At 39.8% G+C, this 23,756-nt stretch overlaps 1 protein-coding gene across 2 annotated transcripts in view; it reads right to left on the bottom strand.

Moving 5' to 3' along the window:
* The window catches only part of si:dkey-71h2.2 (low density lipoprotein receptor adapter protein 1), a 47,251-nt gene that overhangs the window by 2,992 nt on the left and 20,503 nt on the right, over nucleotides 1-23,756 (bottom strand). Inside the window, exons 2-9 of one of the 2 annotated variants that reach the window (XM_052096620.1) lie at nucleotides 23,299-23,441; nucleotides 20,072-20,184; nucleotides 13,999-14,113; nucleotides 13,193-13,265; nucleotides 12,915-12,995; nucleotides 11,948-12,066; nucleotides 9,219-9,253; nucleotides 1,324-1,361 (exon numbers count right to left, since the gene is read on the bottom strand). In XM_052096620.1, the coding sequence (XP_051952580.1) occupies nucleotides 1,325-1,361; nucleotides 9,219-9,253; nucleotides 11,948-12,066; nucleotides 12,915-12,995; nucleotides 13,193-13,265; nucleotides 13,999-14,113; nucleotides 20,072-20,184; nucleotides 23,299-23,441 (716 nt within the window). In that variant the 3' untranslated portion in view covers nucleotide 1,324. The remainder of the gene's footprint in view (nucleotides 1-1,323; nucleotides 1,362-9,218; nucleotides 9,254-11,947; nucleotides 12,067-12,914; nucleotides 12,996-13,192; nucleotides 13,266-13,998; nucleotides 14,114-20,071; nucleotides 20,185-23,298; nucleotides 23,442-23,756) is intronic. The other variant, XM_052096619.1, reaches the window with a different exon arrangement.

Below are 23,756 nucleotides of genomic sequence, written 5' to 3'. Positions count from 1 at the left end.
ACAACTGACAACGAATGATCAAACAACAGGGCTTAAATACACAAAGGATAATGACTAAATGAAACACAGGTGAGGACAATGAAGGACAGCTGGCAGAGATGAGAGCAGGGAATTATGGGAAGTGTAGTCCGGGAACAGATGACAGGGGAGAAACACAGGCCAGACAACAGTGAATCGTGACAGTATGTTATAACTATAAAGTAACCTTTTTGTGTGTGTGTGTGTGTGTGTGTGTGTGTGTGGTAAGAACCAAAACTGGTACAATTAATTTTTTTACGATATTAATTACCAGTTTTTTTAATCTATTATTACTCTGATTTTACCATGAATATCATGGTTAATTTCTACAACGTTAACCTAAGTATGACCATGGTATTTTGTAGGAAATCATAGTAGCCACAACATTAAAAATGGTTACTATATAAACAACACCATATCACTGAAATAATGCCATTGTTAATTGCATCAAATGGTCTCTGACCAAACGCATGGTTACAACAATTGTACTATAGTACAAATACCTTTATATTTATTTTTATGTTTTATCAAAAAGTATTAAAGAAAATATTAAGAGACAGGAAACACAGAATTGAACCCGGGTCAAAAAGGGATAGTATCACTGGTGTTATGGCCCACACAACTGAAGTGACACTTCCAATGCAGTTTGTTGTAAATTTCTATGTTTGCATTAGACCATTGGGGTGCAAAGAGCCGCACTGTGTGGCAGGTGTTATTTACACTTAGGTGCAAATTGTCACTCTGTACTTTTATTGTGGCATGTGACATTTGACTTGCTCAGTATAGTAATGAAGGGCTAATTAAGGCATTGGGACTGTACACATTCTTGTAGTGCCAACAGTCAGTCAGCACTCTCATGATGTCATATACCTGTAGCTCCGGAATTATTAGTCATGTGACATTTACGGCTCAGGTTATTGCCTAAAAAAAAACGTAATGCAGAAGTAAGTGTCTATCAAAGATGGCGAAATTCAAATTGCATACTGCCACCAACAATAACTGGTCGCAACTGGCATTGTATGGGCCAACTGATTAAGATAAATGGCAATGTTAATGGGTCTATAATGGGGTATTATAGACCTTCTTGTGTATACCGCACAAACATACTTCAATTTGCCAGGGATTTAAGAAAATGCAATGGTGTGCCTGTAAATATCAATCACACCAAAAGAAACAGAGATACTGCAGCATGCACATGCATCAAGCTTTTAAAGTTTTCACAGAAGACAATGCTGTTGGTGATGCAAGAAACTGTACTACCTTTGCGTAGTACAGTTTCTAAAGAATGTTATTGAAATCTCTCACCTCACTTACCTGTGTCCATCTCCCCCACCTCCATATTGCTGCACGGAAGGTGAGAAAATGACAAACAATTACATTCAAGATCTTTCTCCATCACTAGCTAGTATCGCGACTTTATCATGTCATGGTCCTGTCACTCTGTCAGTCTGGGTTTTTGTCTGACAGGACTGTGGCATTATCGTCCCATTGTGTCATGTGTTTCTGGTCGGTCATGTTTCATGTCTGGAGCATGGTGTCTGTATCCTGACCCTTCTGTCTGGTTCGGTTTCGGTGTTGTATCCGGACACTCATGTTCCATGTCTTGTCCTGTATTGGCGTGAATGCATTGAGCTTGTCAGCTTGGTGGGATGCACTCACGTCAATAATCTATGTCTGACTCTTGCAAACACTGACACACGTTGCACTCGCTTTGTGCTGTGTGCCTGGGTCGCGAGCTGTCTTCATGTTTTGCTACGGTTCGGTCACTTCGGTCTGAGGTTTCGGGTTTGCTCAGGTTTTGTTTAGTGTGAGAATCTGTGGCATTGCTTTATTTGCCATTGCTATGCATTCTCTCGTCTTGTTTGTCATGGCCGTATATCGCCTTATTGACTTGGGGGTGTGCGCGCATGCCATTTGTGTGTTTTGTTGTCTTGTGAGAGCACGTGGCTTTGTTTTGTTTCTGTATCGCCGCATGTCTCTCTGTGTTAAATCATACCCCGCCTCCTTGTTTGCCCATTATTCGTTTATTAGTCACACCTGTCTGTCTTGTTAACCTGTTCATTCTCTCCCTATTTTAGTCTCCTCATATGTTATGTCCAGGGCCAGTTTGTCTTGTGTGTCTTTTGTGTATTCTAGTCAGTCCTGTTGGTGGGTCTTGTTCTGGATAAGCAGCTTAACAGCTACAGCAGGATGATAAGCCTGTGTGGGGTAATGCACTTGAATTTTTATCATTGTCCTAGGGTCTGAGATACAATCAGACCTTCCTAATCAATCTATTTTGTCCCAGAACTTGGAGGGGATGTGGAGTTTCCCCGAGGCAGTCAGGCTTGCCCTTAAATGGGAGGAGAACATTACGGCCTTTGCCTCAGGGGACTTCCTGCCGCTGTCAGCACCCACGGCCACAGAGGCCGTTCCCCTGCCGCTGCCAGTGCCCATGGCAATGGAGGTCCTTCCACTGCTGCTGCCAGTGCCCATGCCTGCCACAGACAACGAGCCAGCGCCCACGCCTGCCACGGCCAATGAGCCAGCGGCCACGCCTGCCATGGCCAATGAGCCAGTGCCCATGCCTGCCACAGACAACGACCCAGCGCCCATGCCTGCCACGGTCAATGAGCCAATTCCTGAAGACTTGTCCATCCCAGAGCCAGCGACTGAAGCCTTGTCCATCCCAGAGATGGCGTCTGAAGCCTCGGTCATTCTAGAGCTGACGCCTGAAGCCTCAGTCATCCCAGAGCCAGCACCTGAAGCCTCGGCCATCCCAGTGCCAGCATCTTTGTTCATCTTGGCCGCTCCCACAGTACTTCCGGTCACCTGGAAGAGGAGGATGAGAAGGGCTCCTGCTCCCCAGTCACTGCCTGCACTCCCCGCCATGGTGGCTGTTCCCAGGTTGCTGCCAGCACTCCATGGCGGCCGTCACTGCCTGTCACTGCCAGTGCCCATGACCACAGAGGTCATTCTCCTGTCACTGCCTGTGCTCACAGCCTCGAAGGCTGTTCCCCTGTCACTGCCATTGCCCCCAGCCATGCATGCCATTCCCCTGTCACTGCCTGTGCTCAAAGCCACAAAGTCTGTTCCCCTGCCAGTGCCCATGAGCACAGAGGCCATTCCCATGTCACTGCCTGTGCTCACAGGCACTGAGACTGTTCCCCTGTCCCTGTCAGTGCTCATGACCAGGGAGATCATTCCCCTGTCACTGCCAGTGCTAACAATCAAGGAGACCATTCCCCAGTCTCTGCTGGTGTTCACGGCCACGGAGGCCGATTCCATGTCATGTCAGTGCCCGAGCCTTCCACGGCTCCACCCTTGAGCCGCTCTCTCCTGAATCCTGTCCAGCGGATGTCCTCAGTTCACTGCTCCCTGTCTAGAGGCCGCCACCCAGTACTTTGACCGCTGTCAAGCTGTCGCTGCCCAGTACACTGTCCCCTCAGCCATGAGGCCTCCTCTCAGGCCACTGGACCCTGCCTCTGCCCTGAGGTCTCCTCCCAGGCTGGCAGACCCTGCTCCACCCTGAGGCCTCCTTCCAGGCCTCCAGACCCCACCTCTGCCTGTAGGCCACCTCCCAGGCCTCCAGACGTCACCAATTCCTGGAAGCCACCTCCCAGGCCTCCAGACATCACCAATGCCTGGAAGCCACCTCCCAGGCCACCAGACCCCTTCTCTGTCCTGAGGTCCCACCACTTTCCTTAAGTTCACGTCTTGTGTATTGTTTGATGTTCCAATTTTGAGATGCTGGGTCTGACAGGGCCGTGGAATTATCATCCTATGTCTGTCTTGTGTTTTCAGTCAGTCGGTTTGTTGGTCTTGATCCCGTTGGCCCTGTATGTTTTCCCCATTTTGCAGTCCAGCTGGTTTCCATTACCCTCTAGTTTAAGTTTGTTTTCCACCTTGTTGGAGTTTTAGTTTGTGTTTGATTCATTTTTGTGTTTAAATAAATTCCTTGTATTTTATCTCTGCGCTTGGGTCCTTAGCCTCTTATTCCAGACATATCATTCCAAACTTCAGCCTTTGTCAGCAAGTGAAGATCTTGATCTGTTATTATGGTTGTATTATTGTTATAATACACATAATATAATTAGTTTGTGCTAGTGGCCTTGTAATTGTTTTAAGTTGCATTTAGAAGATTTGTCTGCATGATGTTTTGCTCATGTTTGAATGGTAGAGCTGACTCTTTGAATTCACCTCCTCTGATTTACTTCCTAAAAACTAGTATAATGTAATATAATGGTCCTTTTTGTCCATTACATTGCTAATAATGTATGGCCTCCATTATCAAGATGAGAGAACAGATTCTGACCTGCTGCATGCCAATATTGAAGTCATAGTAATGCACTGGCTTAACAATTAGTTACAGCTGCCACATTATGGCAGAGGAGAACCTGAATCAATGTGGTGAGAAATTATTTAAAAAGTTAACATAACATTTATCATGTGTTTGACTGATTGTCATTCCTAGAAAGCACATTTATGTGTTTAAGAATGCTTGATGTATGTTAATGTTTTACTTGGTGGCAAATTGCTTTGCTAGGTGTCCATACACACATAGTTAAAATCCTCACTGTATTTGTTTAAGTATCTAATATAATTCAGGGTAAATCATGATTCATTGTGGATTGATCAGTTACCAAGAACTCAGGCTTGAAAACAAAGTTTGTTTTGTTTTCTGGTATTCTCATCACAGGCATCCAGAGGCCCTGTTCAACAGAAAATGTCCAGTAGTTTGCCTTTTCTTGATAGCTTGAAAAACTGCCTATGAGGCAGCCTAACTCCATTCTCTAAAGGACTATTTAAAGTGACAGGAAATATTTAACATGAATTTAAGTGCTGCGAATGAGTCAAGTCAAAAAAATATTCACATTGGGGACAATGAATTAACAATTATTCTCTTTGGTTTTGTTCCTGCCTGTCTGTTTGTTAATCTGGGTTATTAAAATATATTTATCATATAATGTGTGTTTATAAACACCTGCAATCATTCAGTTATAGGAAATGATTACAGAACAGAACCGCTTCCACTTGTGTTGTTGTCATTTGCAAGTTGCTTTTGATAAAAGATTCTACTACATGAATAATTGTAAATGTAAATGCAGAACAGAAAGTATGAACATGCATGAAATATTCTTCATATACCATCTGCTACTGTCCATTAAACCTAGCTAGGTATGAATAACAGTGGCAGGCCATGCATTTAAAGTCTAAGCCTTCAGTGGGATTCATGCCATTAAGAAAACACAGTTTCAAAATGAATAAGACTCCCTATGCTTTTGGGCATCATAAATTATGTTGCAGCTAACTAGTAATACCAATTGACATTTTAAAAACACGCTCATGCATGAAAGCCAGAACTTGAAACAACAGTTAATGCTCAAGCAAGCCTAATTTTAACTGCAGCATGACTGTTTTTTTAAACAAACGTCTCCCGAACAGACATAAAAAATCATATTTTTTCATATGAATCTACCAAGGAGGTCTAAGGAAAAATCTATCAAATAATATTTGCGATTTGTTGCTTGCAATAAATTTAGTTTCGTCAGGGTTCACGGTTATGCTGCGTTTCATTCAAGTTGGATGAGGAATATTCCTACTTGATATCTCCGAACATTAATTAAATCTATTCCCTGATATTCAGAACTGCAACGCTCCCGTTAGCTTAGCAGGGGTTTGAATCTCATTAGAGATGTCTCCTAGCAACCCAACTGATAAACAATGCTGTAGTTTTTTGTGCATTTTGTGATTCATGTGTACGATTATCATAAGAGATTATAATTTACCATGTTTTAAACACCTGTTTCTGCAGGCATTTGTTAAACGAGCTTTAATATCATGTAATGTGGAAATGAACTCATTTATCGATATTACTTAATAAAGTATCTTTTAAGAATCACTTACTTTGTATATCTCGAGTGTCGACATGTTTGTGTGACATCATGCCCCTGCATCTCGGCAAAATCATAGTTGAGAGTTTCTGCACGAGCCTACAAGTAGTAATTCTGACTTCAGGATCCATTCCATATCACTTTTCCTAGTAGGAAGTTGTAAAATCTGACTTTCCAAGATGAATGGAACACAGCACTACTTTTCAAATTGTGATCCGACTCTGAATGCTCAAGCAGACTGATTTACACTCAGAAAACTCCTGATGTTGCTATAACAATGCAAAAAGCACTTACCAATTTACTTGAAGTAAAATCAGTCCTCCTTTCCTGTTTAATAAATTAAGCAATCACACGGTTATGCAAAACATCTTGTGTTTTTAAATCCATAAGGATCTCTTTCTCAACGGCAATACCAGCAGTGATGACAGCTGACTCCTCAGCAAGATCTTGCGCTTTTCACTCTTGAATTACATACATCACTTAAAGCGTGATTGCGTCACTCACGGCGAGCTAGAAGGCCTCGACTGGGACATATCCTAAAGATCACACCCACCAAGAACAAATAAATCAATCTGATTGGCTGATTAATCTGACAATCTGACTTTAGTTGCTCATTCATTTGCACTGGTGAGGGATTCTGTAGAAATCAATAAAATAGAAAGTATTGTAATCGGTAAAAACAACAAACTGATGACATCATGGACAGAGAGGATCATTCCCTCTAATTGTATAAGACCATCAGAAGATGACGTCAAGTACATGACACAGACTCAATGACGAATGGAATATAATGAGATCTTGTTACTCATACCTGCATGCTTTGGAGAGAGAAAAGAACTTAAGTCGTTGTTGAATTTGTATGTGTAATGAGTTCTTATGCACAATTATCATGTTTTATTTGTTTGAAGAGGCATTTTGACACTAGGATAAATATTTTTTGGAATGCTATAACATTTGATTACTTTGTCGTATCAACACATAATCCCTTATTTCCACCCCAAGATACAGTGAGGAAAATAAGTATTTGAACACCCTGCTATTTTGCAAGTTCTCCCACTTAGAAATCATGGAGGGGTCTGAAATTGTCATCGTAGGTGCATGTCCACTGTGAGAGACATAATCTAAAAAAAAAATCCAGAAATCACAATGTATGATTTTTTAACTATTTATTTGTATGATACAGCTGCAAATAAGTATTTGAACACCTGAGAAAATCAATGTTAATATTTGGTACAGTAGCCTTTGTTTGCAATTAAACGCTTCCTGTAGTTTTTCACCAGGTTTGCACACACTGCAGGAGGGATTTTGGCCCACTCCTCCACACAGATCTTCTCTAGATCAGTCAGGTTTCTGGGCTGTCGCTGAGAAACACGGAGTTTGAGCTCCCTCCAAAGATTCTCTATTGGGTTTAGGTCTGAGACTGGCTAGGCCACGCCAGAACCTTGATATGCTTCTTACAGAGCCACTCCTTGGTTATCCTGGCTGTGTGCTTCGGGTCATTGTCATGTTGGAAGCCCCAGCCTCGACCCATCTTCAATGCTCTAACTGAGGGAAGGAGGTTGTTCCCCAAAATCTCGCAATACATGGCCCCGGTCATCCTCTCCTTAATACAGTGCAGTCAGCCCTGTCCCATGTGCAGAAAAACACCCCTAAAGCATGATGCTACCACCCCATGCTTCACAGTAGGGATGGTGTTCTTGGGATGGTACTCATCATTCTTCTTCCTCCAAACACGGTTAGTGGAATTATGACCAAAAGGTCTCATCTGACCACATGACTTTCTCCCATGACTCCTCTGGATCATCCAAATGGTCATTGGCAAACTTAAGACGGGCCTTGACATGTGCTGGTTTAAGCAGGGGAACCTTCCGTGCCATGCATGATTTCAAACCGTGACGCCTTAGTGTATTACCAACAGTAACCTTGGAAACGGTGGTCCCAGCTCTTTTCAGGTCATTGACCAGCTCCTCCCGTGTAGTTCTGGGCTGATTTTTCACCTTTCTTAGGATCATTGAGACCCCACGAGGTGAGATCTTGCACGGAGCCCCAGTCCGAGGGAGATTGACAGTCATGTTTAGCTTCTTCCATTTTCTAATGATTGCTCCAACAGTGGACCTTTTTTCACCAAGCTGCTTGGCGATTTCCCTGTAGCCCTTTCCAGCCTTGTGGAGGTGTACAATTTTGTCTCTAGTGTCTTTGGACAGCTCTTTGGTCTTGGCCATGTTAGTAGTTGGATTCTTACTGATTGTATGGGGTGGACAGGTGTCTTTATGCAGCTAACGACCTCAAACAGGTGCATCTAATTTAGGATAATAAATGGAGTGGAGGTGGACATTTTAAAGGCAGACTAACAGGTCTTTGAGGGTCAGAATTCTAGCTGATAGACAGGTGTTCAAATACTTATTTGCAGCTGTATCATACAAATAAATAGTTAAAAAATCATACATTGTGATTTCTGGATTTTTTTTTAGATTATGTCTCTCACAGTGGACATGCACCTCACGATGACAATTTCAGACCCTCCATGATTTCTAAGTGGGAGAACTTGCAAAATAGCAGGGTGTTCAAATACTTATTTTCCTCACTGTATATATAATGTCAAATCAGGAAAAAAAAAAAAAAAAAGAAAAAAGTAAATTTTTAGCTCACGTATTTTTTTTCAGCAGTTTTTTAAGTTGAGAGTCTCAAAATTTATCATTATGCATATCATAAAACAATTGAGAAAAGTTGTATAAAATGATACCAAACAATTTACCCTCTTTGGATTTTTTATAGAGTAATAAGCCTTTAGTTTTGGGCATGCCACTGAAAAATGGAAATCTTTAAAAACACCTTCAGATCTTGAAGGCTTAAGGAGAAAATCAACCCCATCTCTTCTTGCCTGCATATGAGCAGAGAAAAAAGCAAAGAACATTAGACTATTTCCATATGCTTCTAAGTATATAGGATGTTATGGTGAATCTCCACCGAGAAACGAGATCAGAAGTTATAAGTTGGGGTGCCAAGGTGTTTGCATTCAAAGGACAAAACTCACCAGGGAGTCAAAGAGCAAGTGTATGATCAGCATAGAAACTTTCTGGATTCTGCCATTGGGCAAGCAAGGTGGCATTTTTACAAAGTCTAGGTCCAAATGTTTCTACTTTTATGTTCTTGTTAGACAGAAAGTATGGTTTTGTCACAGTCAGATGCTTTCTATTTGTGTGTACTCTATGCAGTTGGTTTGAGAGATGAGTAGTGATCTCCTCCTCCTCTCCCTAAATTCACAGTTTCTGTGAGGCCTGACAGAGAGATGTGATCAAAAGTGCATGGGAGGCAACGCAAACCTACCTTGAAAATGCATCATCAAGGCTATCTTCCACATCCTGAAAATAAAGAAGAGAACACAGACTAAATACAACATTTTCACAGTGTTAACCTAAATAAACTCACAATAGATCAAATCTATACCATGATATACATTATTTTAAGATTATAGAAGACATGTATAGTGTAACAATTATCCCTTCTCTCCTCTAAATTCATTAAACAAATAACATAAGCAATGACCGACTCCAACAGTCTCTCCAGCAAGTCATTGTCATGTGCTCTAGATTGTTTCTGCATTTCCAGACACTTAATCTCTCATTCAGTCATTATCTGAAACCTGCATATGAAGATTCTAATTGGGTTTTAGAACCTGCCTGAACCGTGGAAAGGAATTAAATCACTGTGCTGAAAAGTAATTAACAAGGCACAGTCGAACAAAGTGCACAGACAGAGGCTGATGGATCCAATCTTTTATAAAAGAGACCTGGTAAGCAAATTATGGAGAAGCAACTCTTGGAATGGAACTGGAAAAGGCAGCTCCCCACCTAGTGGTCAAATGTTTGTGCTTGATGGCAGAGGCAGGCTAAATACAAAATGTGCCGTTGTGATGAAATGTGCTGAGTAACGTTATTTTTCCCACCGTGTCCGATATTAAAATCAGTGCGACACATTTAGCAAAAGGCGTGGGCACTGTCGATATGGCTTCGATATATTAAATTAAATTATTGCGTGCAGCTGTTGTTCAATTTACATGAATATTTTGGGGGATTTTTTCCGCCGGAGCACAAATTGAGGCCCTGATCCAAATGGCACACTCCGGACTTGTGGACTTCCTCAGAGTCCACACTTCGGTGACGTCATGTAGTGCAGACTTATAGGGCCCCTCGCGCAAGTCCACAAGGGCGCATTGAGAAGTATTTTTGGGACAGACTCGATCGTGAAGCATGGTTATTGTTGGACAGGAGCTGCAGGTTCGGTTCGGGAAAATATGCTGCCTATTGTTGTTGTTTTTACTATTGTGTTTGCGAGATGGCTTGCCATGCAGAGAAATCACATTTATACGCTCCGACGTCGTAGAAGACAAGATTATTTTTCATGCATACAAATGCTGATGTTATGCACGGAGGAAAGGATAAGCAAGTAAATTTATCCTCATGCATTAACAAGTCGTTAATGCATTAAGTAATTATTATTTGATTTACTGTTTAATTTTCTTTTTCTTTATATATATATATATATATATATATATATATATATATATATATATATATATATATATATATATAAAGAAAAAGAAAAAAATATATATATATATATATATATATATATATATATATATATATATATATATATATATATATATATATATATATATTATGTGTACCTTGTTTTTTTTATGTCGTTTTTTCTCTTTTTCTTTTCTTTTCTCTTGTCTTGTATTAATCAATACCAGTGAAAGGTGACGCTCATTCCATTTGATTGCTAATTATGTAGCTATAAAGGGTAGGCTTAATAAGCAGTGGCTTAAGCCATAATGATACTTTTACACTTAAATATTTTCTTCTCAGCCATGTTATCAATTGTCTGTGTCCGTGAGCGAAAGCGCTCTTCACACCAGTTGTCTGATTGGCCTTTCGCAAGGACTCCTGGGTACTTGAAGTGCGTGAAGCCTGGATCTATGCGGGCTTCGCGGAAGACCGCTTCAAGGGTACAAAGGGGGCGCTGCTGAGCACACTTCAGAGCGTTAAAATGCTAAATGGGACGGCCTACGGACTCGTAGACTCAGCGAGCACGCGCAATTTAAGTCCACGAGACCGAAAGTCCGCATGAAGTGCGCCATTTGCGACAGGGCATGAGTCTTCTACCTACCACTGATGTTTGATTCAACTTCCCGCCTCTACTACCTGCGCAAATATCAATAGCGCAACTGGGTTGTAGGTTGCCAGGTTGAGGTCATACATTTGTATGATATGTCGATTGTGTGCGTAAGATGCGTTTCATACAAGATCTGGCAACTGGACAACCTTGGAATAATATATTTATGTGATTATTCATATAACGAGGTTTGGGTCATACAAATTACGGGATAAACGGGAGTGTTGACAGGTGCTCGGGTGGCTGGAGTCTCTGATGATCCTCCGAGATTTTTTCACACACCGCCTGGTATAGATGTCCTGGAGTTTGGGAAGCTCACCTCCGATTATGTGTCTGTGAGTTCGCACCACCCTTTGCAGGGCTTTACGGTTGAGGGCGGTGGTGTTGCCATACCAGACGGTGATGCAGCCAGATGCACCACTTAGTGGTGACTATTTGCTATCGCAACAGGAGAAGCCATGCTTACTGATATTACAATACAATTCACCAATGGAAAAGGTAATTACTGTATTTGGCATTTTGCTTGGTATCAAAAAAAAATGAATTTTGGAGCTAATATTCAATACAATAGTGGCACTGTTTAGAAAATGAATAAAAATGAGCAAGGATTCTAATTATCAATAAGGCAAATGAGGTGCAGCACTATATATTAGTTTACCAGATAAGGTTTGCCTGATGTTTAAGTCATATTCTAGCACATGCTAGAGAAATTATTCAAAATAACCCCAGCACAGCACTACTGTACACTTTTACCATTTTTAAAATCTCAGTTGAATGTGTGTAGAGAAAATCAGTAGAGATACAGTACATTATTCTATACATTGAGCTTTGTTAATATAGAATTCAAATCTCAGACAAAAAGGATGACATCATACCCAGGAATCATGTTTGATTGGCCGTCTCCTAGTGCTGCTGCGTGGAGATGGTAAAAGAAAGGCAGGCAAGAAGGGCTTTCTAAGTTTGTGCTCCATCATAGCCTGAGTCTCCTTCTCCTCTGTCACACAAGTACAATCAATGCATTAGAAAAGAACAGTCCTAAATATAATTAATATACAAATATATATATAGATAGATAGATAGATAGATAGATAGATAGATAGATAGATAGATAGATAGATAGATAGATAGATAGATAGATATAGATACCATAAATGTAATTCAAATATGTCCATTTATGTACGTACATATTGACAATCCCACTATTTGTTTATGACATATATTCTAAAGTACATGTGCAAACATGAAGCAGAGAACATGGTTTTTCATTTATACAATCTTATACATACTGTATATCAATACATGTGATATTTACATTTACATTTATGCATTTGGCAGATGCTTTTATCCAAAGCGACTTACAGAGCCCTTATTACAGGGACAATCCCCCTGGAGCAACCTGGAGTTAAGTGCCTTGCTCAAGGACACAATTGTGGTGACTACCAGTTTACCAGTTACTGATATGTACAAATGAATGAAAAATAAATGTCATATATGTTTTAGTATTTGGGAAAATGTATGAAACCCCAGTATTTTGAAGTATTTTAAAATGTGTTACATATATGTACAGTATGTACGTGACAGTATGTGACATATTTTCTTATCAGTGAAGCCATATATGAACATACAGTACATATTTTAGGCCTACTGTATAAGTGTTTTACATGTTTTGCCATACATGGATTAGATCTGGGGTTGGTCTGAATGGGGTTGTAGGCTTTAATAAAGCCAATAATGAAAACTAAACTTGAATATTCTAATTAATTAAACAATATTATGATCAAATACCAAGCAATACCACTACTGAAGTGTTTAAACTGATAAATGCATGCTGTAATAATGTACCTGAAACACTGTTTTGATCTGATTCAGGATGAGACTCGGGGTCTGTACAGGAATAGCATGTGCGACCTTTCTTACTTTTGTCTGAAAAGGGAAAGCATTTATGATGATTCTAGTAACTTTAAATTCTCAAGTATGCATTTAGTCATATTCATCAAACACATTTTATTTGATATCTGTGATTTGCGCTGTTTGCACATTGTATTATGTGCAATTCACTCAAAAAAGCAAGTGCAATGTCTATTTGTTAATCTGTTCATCAAACTTCCATACAACCTCACCTTCCTGTGCAATCTCCCACAGATCCAGTGCTATTTTAAAAGCTTGTGCTACTGTCAAAGTCACTGCCTGAGCCTGTGGGTGCATGGAGCAAAAAATATTTGAATATGCTGTACTCCACAAGATGGCGTTAGATACCATCTAAACATTAAAGGAATAGTTCATACAAAAATGAAATTTCCCTCATCATTTACTCCCTCCCCCTCATTTACTCCCTCCCCCTCATGACACCCCAGATGACTTTCATTACCTTTATGATTTTCATTGTTCTGTTGAACACAAAGTTTTTTTAGAAGAATATCTCTGTAGGTACATGCAATGCCTAAAAACTGCAATGGCAAGACTTACATTTTTGTTTGTTCTCGCCCAAAACTGATTGGATCACTTCAAAAGCCTTATGGATTACTTTTATGCTGAAATGTGCTTTTTGGAGCTTCAAATTTTGGTCACCATTCACTTGCATTGTATGGACCTAGAGCTGAGATACTCTTCTAAAAATCTTAAATTGAGTAAATGATTAGAGAATTTTTATTTTTGGATGAACTATTCCTTTAAGATCAAGAGAAAAGGCTAAGGTTTTCCTAATAACTAGTGTGTAAATTACAATACAAGTTATTAAGCTAAACATTAACCAGGTAAAATGACACAGTGATGTAGGACAGCAAAACCATCAAAATTGTAACTTGTAACAAACAATAATAAAAGTGAATCAGAGACACTGAGTGTAAATAAAAGAAGATAGCTAGGACCTTTGTTACTGTATGTTGTGCTATCTGTTATATTCAAATATGCATGTGAAGACACTCACTATTTTCTTTTTTTGGCATAGGAAGGCATGGCACTCCAGAGTTTCATTGAATTGGCTTTGGGAGACGTAGGCAAATACCTTATCCTGAGTTTTATCTGTTGTGCAGTAAGAAATTCTGCAGGGAAAAGAAATACAAGATATATAATTGTCGACTGTACTTTTTCCCATATAAGGGACTTAGCAGACGTATTAGTCTCATATAATCATAACTTTTTTCTTTAAAACTTTCTTAAAACTCTGAACTTAAATAAGCCATTGTAGTGTGGTTACCAGGTAAACCTGTTAGTCTTTAGATTTCAGTTTCTGCAAAGGGATGAGTCAGTCAAGAGTGGAGAGCTCACACACCACAACATAGAAAACGGTGTAAAGATGACAATTGCACACCCAATGCTGACATTATCAGATATTATATCATAATGACAGCCTTTTCAAAATGATCAATGAAAATATTTATGAACCATTAGAAACACTGTCTGCACAACACCCAGATAGCACACATACATCTCTGAGATGTCTCCATTTAATAAACATCTTTAAAAGACCAGATTTACAAACATTCTAAATAATAACTGCTGTATGTCTTATTGACATCCAGAACATTATTTGCATATGAGCAGAACATGTAAAAAATATGTCTTCCAGATGTAAACACACACACACACACACACACACACATCAAATAGACATCTGGGTGATGTATACGTGTGCTATCAATGATGACAACTTGAATACAGAAATTTAGAGCATTGCATAAAAAAGTGTTCTATAACAAATAATGAGATCCATTAGACAAAAAGGGAAAAGCTACGGAGCTCTGATACATTTCTTGTGCACTGCCTCTGATGCACAACCTACATAAAAATGCCCAAGACTATCTATTCCCTGTTTCCCTCCCTTTCTCACTCTGAACATGGGGAGTGCGGTGAATTATCATTTATTCCTGTCTGTGGTACATTGCAAAATGTAATTTCCCTATCTGTCACTCACTCGAAGATGTGTCGATGAAGTGACACTAGGGGTCGCTCTTGGCAGCCTCAAACACCGATGATCTTTGAGAAAAGGCCAATGGGAATTGGCGAGTGGAATTTGCATGACACTACCCCGGACATACGGGTATAAAATGAGCTGGCTCGCAACCACTCATTCAGATTCTTTCTTCGGAGATGAGTGGTGTTGAGCTGCGAGTTCCACTGCCGTTCCATTCACTTCACAGTGAGAAGCATATGCTGTTGGATATACGGCGCATTTCAGTGGCTTTCTCCCCCTCTACGCGATTGATGCAGAGTACGTCTTATATATTCTTGCAGAAAAGAGTATATTTCCTTCTAAAAGAGTGCGCACTGATGGAGAGCATCTTTTTAAAGATGCTCTTTACACTGTGTGTAAATCCTGGATGCCTACGGGTACGAGGCCGGATCGGTTATCTCTGGGGACGATTTGGGGACAACTCGCCTCAGGGCGAGTTTAATGTCTATTTTGGAGCTCTTGAGCAGGATGAGCTTTTGATCGCAGCATCGGAAAGTGGGTCGGTGCAGTCAGATGCTGAAGACTCGACTGGGCTTCCACCCTCAGTTGTGGCTGCCCAGTCTGAGGCTGATCCAGGGCTGACCACCATGCTTGCCTGGGCTGCCACGAGTGTCGGGCTGGAGTGGAAACCTCCACCCTGCCCTAAGCCGTCACAGCTTGATGATTGGTTCCTGTGTAAGGAGTCCGCTCACTGCCACACCCTGCCCCGGTCCCATTCTTTACAGAGGTGCACGAAGAACTCACAAAGTCGTGGCGGGCACCTTTTACTACCCAGACCAGGCTTCTGGATTCGTCCGCTCTCAGTACCCTTGGCAGTGGGGCGGCCAATACAGTATTGGTATGGATAAGGCAGTTGCGGTGCGGAATCGCCAGAGACTTTTAGCTATTTGGGGCTTATAGCAGCAGTGACTGGTGCATAAAAGAGACGTTTGTGTTTGATGTCTTACAAATATCATGAGATCTGCGACACAAATATTTTCAGGCCTAATTTTGTTATTTTTGTTATTTTTTTATGCCTGATTATGTATTCGAAGACTTGAACATTTTAAGCGTACATATTTTTCGCGATATAGTGCCCCCTTTTGGCAAGTCTGCAGAGTTGAAGAGGTTTAGTGAAGAATCTTAATTATTTTAACATCGTAGCATTACATTTCATTCATCAAATAATGTTACCTTTTCATTTCATTGTTTTAATTTTTTTCAAATCCAAATAATTCGATTTTTCAGCTTTTAAAGAAATTTTCACTGTGCTCTTAGATTTCTGGCCCCACTTTATATGAGAACACAAATATGGTCAATCATTTAAATACTAAGAAATTGATTCCATGCCAATCAGAGAGCATAGATACAGTAAAATGTCCATGCACACAGTCTGAGCATTCATCATCTATAAAATTAGCTTTTGTAGCCTTTTATAAGCAAGGAGGAGACAAATACTTTTTAAATTTCAACAAATGCATTATCAAGAAAAAATATAAATTGGGGGCTTTCACAAGGCTAACTCAAGGCTAACTAACATGACCTAGTGGCTCTGACTAGAACAGGAGCTTCCACATTTCATGAGTAATGTAAAGCAAAACATAGTGTATACCTGCATACTGTACATCGATTAAATCAGTCTGTGAATACAGAAAAACAAGAACAAGCCCTTGCTTCTTTCAGGCTTTCAGACATTGTTTGCATTTATGTTGCAGCCATGTTGGTAATGTGTGACAATATCACAGATTGCTCCCTCACAAATTCCCTGCTGCCTACCCTCTCTTGTCGAACACTTTACAGTGGAACATAATGGGGGGAAAGCCAGAGTGCCATTTAATCTTTTCATGAACCCCATACACTTAGGGGGCTTTCACACTTGGTTCGATTGCCTGTTCCGAACCCGAGTTCGATTGCTCCCCCCTCCCCCCTGCCCCCGATGGACTGTGTTCACATTATATATTTGTATCCGAACCGCGGTACGCTTGCGTCATCAAGCTGCAGCTGGTGCGTAATCGTGTTGCTTGATAACCGCGAAATGAAAAGGCGTCAAAATTCAATGAATAGACTTGCTCGGTTTACATTTGTTCTTCTTTTTTTAACCTTTGGTTTTGTTTTCAACATCAAGATACAGAAACACACTTGCGTCAAAGACAGCGGGCTGTCCTCCGAAGACAATTTTTGCGAAGGCAAGCAGAAATCATCTCTCTGCTTGCAGTGCGTGTGCGTCAATCCCGCTTTTCGTCAAGGTAAGTGTATACACGCACGAAAGTAAACCCTTTCCGCTCATTTTGAAAGTGACGCGTGTGAGACTGACGACCACATTATACGTCATCAATAGCGGTTTACTTCCGCGGTTTGGTTCGACTGCGTTCATATCAGCAGCGAACCATACTGGAGTTCACATGAACCGTACCCCAGACCACCTTTTTAAGCGGACTCGAGTACGGTTCGCGGGTGCGCACCCGAGTTCGGAAGACAGCGTTCACATCATCCAAACGAACCGAACTCTGACGTCATTCGAACCGGGGTGCGCACCAAAAGTGCTAGTGTGAAAGCCCCCTAATGCTGCACCGTAGTGAATCTCATTACACAAATCACTGTGAAAGATTTGTAGCTTAGCAAAATACAGTCTTGACAAAAATATAATGTTTTATTTGAAAGAGACAAGCTGGCAGTATTGAAACTGACATATCTGCATAACAAGTCACAGAAAAAATATAAATGACAGTGAGCATTGACTGTAATAAAACAGAAGCAGCACAAAAAAAAAGAAAAGGAAAAAGACCCAGATTGCCCAGATTTCTGATGTAATAAAACTGACAACTCAATCTGAGCCTAGACACAACATCATCTCATCTTATTCACTAAAAATAGTAGAGCTGTCTTTTTTCTTCCTTATTTGTGTACTCGGCTGTGGGGAATGGGACTCAAAAGAGTGAATAGGAATATGATTCATATCATCAGGGCAAAGATGTTTCCTTCTTTTCAAACCCCCACCACTTCATTCAGAATGCTCCAAATTTCCCTATTCCTCTTTACTGTCAGTGGGTCTGTTGCCCATGATTATGTGCTTCACCCTCTGTCCAAAACCCCCTTAGGGTTGAAACAGCATTAGTTATAGCATTTCGACTGAACTCTGAGGAATTGTCCCCTGGCACTGGTGTTTATTTTCCAGCCCCTTTGAAATTCAGACAGGCTGCATGATCAAAGTCTACTCTGATTGCATTCTTCCATATACGACTCACATCCCCAGGGTGTTTTCTTTTAGACCAAAGTATGCATTACCTGAATCAGACTAATAATACAGACTTAAAATATAAGCAGAAGCTTGGTGCTGTGAAGAGCAATTTGTCCTGATATTTGAGCTCTCTGCATTCCACAGTCTTACACAGAAATCCATATGTTATTACACTAAATAGCCAGAGCCCCACTGAGGCTCACTGAAGGGTGCAGGCAGGACTGCTCCAGGGATGGAAGAGTTCCAGGTGCAAGGACAGAATGTTTGGTGGCAGACCTGATGCTCTGCTGGCATTGAGAGGAAGGACAGAGAGGGCGTGTGTGGTGTATTTGGGTACATTGTAAAAAGTGGTCAGCCTGATGGCATAATTTTTTCTTTCACTTTTTGCGGCAGTTTCAAGGTAAGTTGCTTAAACGCTGCATACATTTTCTTTTTTTACAAAGGTTTTTGAGGTTAATGCTCTAATCCGGTTTAAAATTAAAAACCTAACTTCCTGCTTACCCTAAACTTTAAACCTAAGTGATAGTGTCATAAAAAGCAAATGTAAGATGAGCCCAGATAAGGTTTTTAAGGTTAAATCTCCATCGAGTTTTAAATAAAAAAAAACATACACTAAATCTTAGTGTCATAAAAGCAAAGATAAAGAATACAATTGCTTTAGCTTCACGATTTGTGCTCACATGTCGACCCCCGTCCTTTGCATCACTTTAATTAAGCTACTGCACAATTTGATCTGACTCGAATGTAGTTGATTATGTAATGCAAATTTTAAAAACTAGAAGCCATGTACAAATCATTTTGCAAAAATGTAGGTATTACATGATTACACTTAGGTTTACATGATTCTATGACACATGGTTGCATTGTTACCTTAAGAAGCTTTTTTGTCTAATCCTTAAAGGGATAGTTCTCTCTTGGCTTGAGGGTGAGTAAATACCCTCAAGCCATCCCAGATGTATATGACTTTCTTTCTTCTGCTAAACAAAAACAATGATTTTTGGGTGAGAAGGGAGAGTAATATAAAGAGTAATATAAAAAGGGAGAGTAATATAAAAAAAAAAAAAAATATTGATTTGTTTCTCACCCACGCTTATCATATCACTTCTGTAGACATGGATTTAACCACTGGAGTCAGATTAATTATTTTATGCTGCATTTGTGTGATTTCTGGAGCTTCAAAGGTCTGGTTGCCATTCACTTGCATTGTATGAACCTAAAGAGCTGAGATATTCTTCTAAAAATCTTTGTTTGTGTTTAACAGCAGATAGTCATTCACATCCAGAATGTCATGAGTGAGGGGATTTTCATTTTTGGGTGAAATTTCCCTTTAAAAATTATTTTGATGGTTTAACCTAATGTATTCAGATTGATTCAGTGATGTTAAATAATATATTTGAGTTTAATCTCTCTGCACTCTGAATCACCCATTGTGCCCATTTTGAATTAAACACCTCCCTTTAACAAAGGTGCACAATACAACATTTCTATTTCAACCTAAAATAATTTTGCATTTAAAAAAACCTGAATCTCTGTGATCAAGATGAACCACATGTAGGAAATATAGGAAAAAGATCCAAGCATGTTGTCCCTTGTGTGAACATCTGATTGACATACTTAAATGTTAATGAATCACTGGTTAGTGATCTGACTGCAGAGGTCTTGTTGTTTTCAGTGAAGAAGAAAAAAAACATGAAGCTCTGCAGATCTAGACTGACAGAAAATCTTTACACAGTTAATTGGGAGGGAGTAAAGTAGAGATGCTTATCCAAAGAATTGACTTAATGGCTTTTAAAATTCCTGAGGGACGTCCATTTTCATGTGGGTTATTACCTGTAAATGGAAACGTCCTCAATGAGGTCATTGGTCTCTGTGTCTGAGATGATGATTCCTTTAGGGGAGACAGTGAGGGTCACTTTTTGAAACTTGTTCGCACTGGCATGAGCCTGCCGATGGGAAAAATTATAATATACAAATTAAATCTTTACAATCTGTATAGTTTCTCCAAGACATTAATGGGCTAAACTGAGAGCAAATAGAGACTTGCGTTTCTCAGATGTTTCTCTCAATAAAAATGATTTAGTAATCTTATACAGTATGTGTCTTCTCTAAAGATTCAGATAAGACCTCAACAAATTATCAGACTGAGTTTAGAGTTTGCCAAGATACCAAAGGCTGCCAATACAAGTCAGAAATTTGAATATGAACATTAATATTTATCATCAAATTCTATTCTAACCTATTTTATCAAATTATTTCAAGACCAAATTCAAAGGGGTATTCTATTTATACAAGCAGTTTACTCTTAATGTATGCCAATAACTGTCTCATTTGGGGCTATTTTTATTTCTCCTTAGGCAAAACATCTGAGACAAAGTTGATAAAAAGTTGACATAACTGAAAACATATCTGAGACTTCCATTATGTCTCCAGAGCTTTGAAAATGCACTCTCTGAGCAATAAAATTAGTTTGAGCCTTAGACAAACAAATTTGTCATACTCAACTTTTAAATGTCATTCATAACTCAATGACCATAAACAATAACCTCAAAAGGTCAGCAAAGCCTGTGTGGACCTTTAACTGTAACAAGGCTGTCTGTACTGTAGGTAAAAGAGCTAAAAAGACATGACACTTCATGCAAATGGTGCATATTCGACCTTGCTTAAGTTGTGTTACTATGATCCAGCCATATAAACAGATTGGTACATTACTGAAGTGTACTGCCATGAAAGAAAAATGGGTGAGGATGTGGGGAAATTATGGTTCAAATGCAGAAGAGGAGAGAGAGGAGACTTGTGTCAAGGACAAAGGAAATCAGGCAAAGCATATCTAGAGGGTCTTTCTCCCTCCCCGGGAGACATTCAACACTCATTTAAAACACAAATGACGAAGACTGCAGTTATACTCATCTCAGGTATTCAAAGGCTGACAGTTAGTTTGGACAGAGAGTTAATTTCATACAGTCTGATTTGGTTGTACTATTATAAGAAACTAATCTATTTTCACATTGTGTACTTAAAGGAATAGTTCAACCCAAAATAATCATTCTCTCATCAAGTACTCACCCTTATGTCATCTCAAACTCATATGACTTCTTCTGCGGAACAGAAATAAAGATATTTTAATGGAAATGTGATGTTTGTCCATTCAATGCAAGTGAATGGTGACCACATTTTCAAGCTCCAAAATGGACATAAAGGAAGCATAAAAGTAATCCATAAAACTCCAGTAGTTTAATCCATGACTTCTGAAGAGATCCAATCCCTTTTGTGTGAGAACATACCAAAATGAAACTCAATTTTCACTATAAAACTTGACATCATCCTTGGCGACCATGATTTCAAGCTCAATTACACTTCCTAGCGCAACCTAGCACTCTGCGCATGCATGAAGCAATAGGAAGTGTAATCAAGCTTGCCATATCACCCTGCAGCTCTTGCCTAAAACTAAGCAAGGTTGAGCCTGACCAGTACCTGGATGGGAGACCTCCTGGGGAAAACTAAGGTTGCTACTGGAAGTGGTATTAGGGAGGCCAGCAGGGGGTGCTCACCCTGCAGTCTGTGTGGGTCCTAATGCCCCAGTATAGTGGTGGGGACACTATACTGTAAAATAAAAGCACCGTATTTCGGATGAGATGTTAAACCGAGGTCCTGACTCTCTGTGGTCATTAAAACAAATCCCAGGGCTAAGAGTAGGGTATAACCCCGGTGTCCTGGCCAAATTCCCTCCATTGGCCCCTACCTATCATGGCCTCCTAATAATCTCCATCCCTGAAATAGCTACTTCACTCTACTCTCCTCTCCACCAATACCTGGTGTGTGGTGGGTGTTCTGGCATACTATGGCTACAGTTGCATCATCCAGGTGGATGCTGCACAATGGTGGTTGTTGAAGAGATTCCCCCATACCATGTGGAGTGTTTTGAGTGCCTAGAAAAGTACTATATAAAAGGAATTATTATTATTATTATTATTATTGTGCCTTGAGACAGCAATGGATTACTTTTATGTTGCCTTCAAAGTTTGTTCAACATTGGTCATATGGATTACTTTTATGTTGCCTTCAAAGTTTGTTCAACATTCACTTGCATTGCAAGGCCCTACAGAGCTGAAATATTCTTCAAAAAATTTTTGTTTGTGTTCTGCAGAAAGGACAAAATAAAATTAACCCATAAGACTCCAATGGTTTGATCCATGTTTTCTAAAGCAATTCAGTTGGTTTGGGTGAGAACAGACAAAAATATAACATATTTTTACTGTTCTTCTGGCCATTGCTGTCTCTAGGCACAATCATGATTTCAAGCTTGATTACACTTCCTATTTCTTGAGGCGCAAAGTGCTAGGAAGTGTAATCAAGCTTGAAATCATGATCACCAAGGAAACCGCTTGGATCGCTTCAGAAAACATAGATTAAACTATTGGAGTGTTATTGATTACTTTTATGCTGCCTTTATGTGCTTTTTAGCTTAAAAATTTGGTCACCATTATTTGGCATTGTATGGACATACAGACATCATATATCAATTAAAATATCTTCGTTTGTGTTTTGGGGAAGAAAGAAAACTTGATACAACATAGCGTAAGGGTGAGTAAATGAGAGAATTATAATTTTTTGGTGAACTATTCCTTTAAATTGAATACCATGTGGGACCTACATTATATAATATGAGGATTGAGAAGGAAACTCTTCATAGCATGTCAAGCAGATTTTATTGAAAGCCTGGGATACTTTTGTACTCTACAACATTTTCCCACCCACAATAGGGTGAATACAGGTGGGGCCTAGACTATTGATCAAAAAAAGCATTTGGTTTCAGTTTTGTTTTGTTAATCAACTGGAAGCTAATGGGAGCAATGGGACAATGGAGGTACAATGAACATCATTCTATATCATTCACTACAAACTGTCAAAGGAATAACAGTAATCTTTGTCAGAAGCTGCTAAAAATGTAACAGCAAAATAACACAATCCATCTGCTTTACCAGGTTTTGGACCAATTTGATGTTTGTTACTTTCTAATCTCAAGACCACACTTTTACCCTGTTACTTTGGTGACTGACCGTGGTAACAATCCTCCTGATAGCTGCCGCTGCCATGTCTTCACCTTTAGGTTGACCAACCAGAGTCATGCCTAGATACTTTACATTGAACACCATCCCTTCCAGGAGTGTCTCCTTGGTGTCTGTCCAGTTCTCTGGGAGCTCTAAAAACACAAAATAAAACATTATGATGCATGGTCTTCAAATATAAATTTCAATTCAATTTATTTGTATAGCAAATGCATATTGTTCCAAAGCAGCTTTACAAAGAACATTGCCTTTCAAACCCCTCAGAAATCACATTAAAGGTGGCCATGGCAAGAACAAACTTCCTAAGATGTTTAAGTAGATGAGAAAGAAACCTTGGGAGGAACCAAGGGGTCAAAATGAATTACATGAACCTTTATTGATTATCACTGCAGGATATCACAAGTGATCAAAACATGGAAATTACAAAGATTTTGTTTTTGACTAAATAC

This window comes from Xyrauchen texanus, chromosome 28 (genome assembly GCF_025860055.1).
Source record: "Xyrauchen texanus isolate HMW12.3.18 chromosome 28, RBS_HiC_50CHRs, whole genome shotgun sequence".
NCBI classification, from domain to species: domain Eukaryota; kingdom Metazoa; phylum Chordata; class Actinopteri; order Cypriniformes; family Catostomidae; genus Xyrauchen; species Xyrauchen texanus.
Note: the sequence above shows the minus strand (reverse complement) of the source record. Positions and strands in the feature narration are given on the sequence as shown.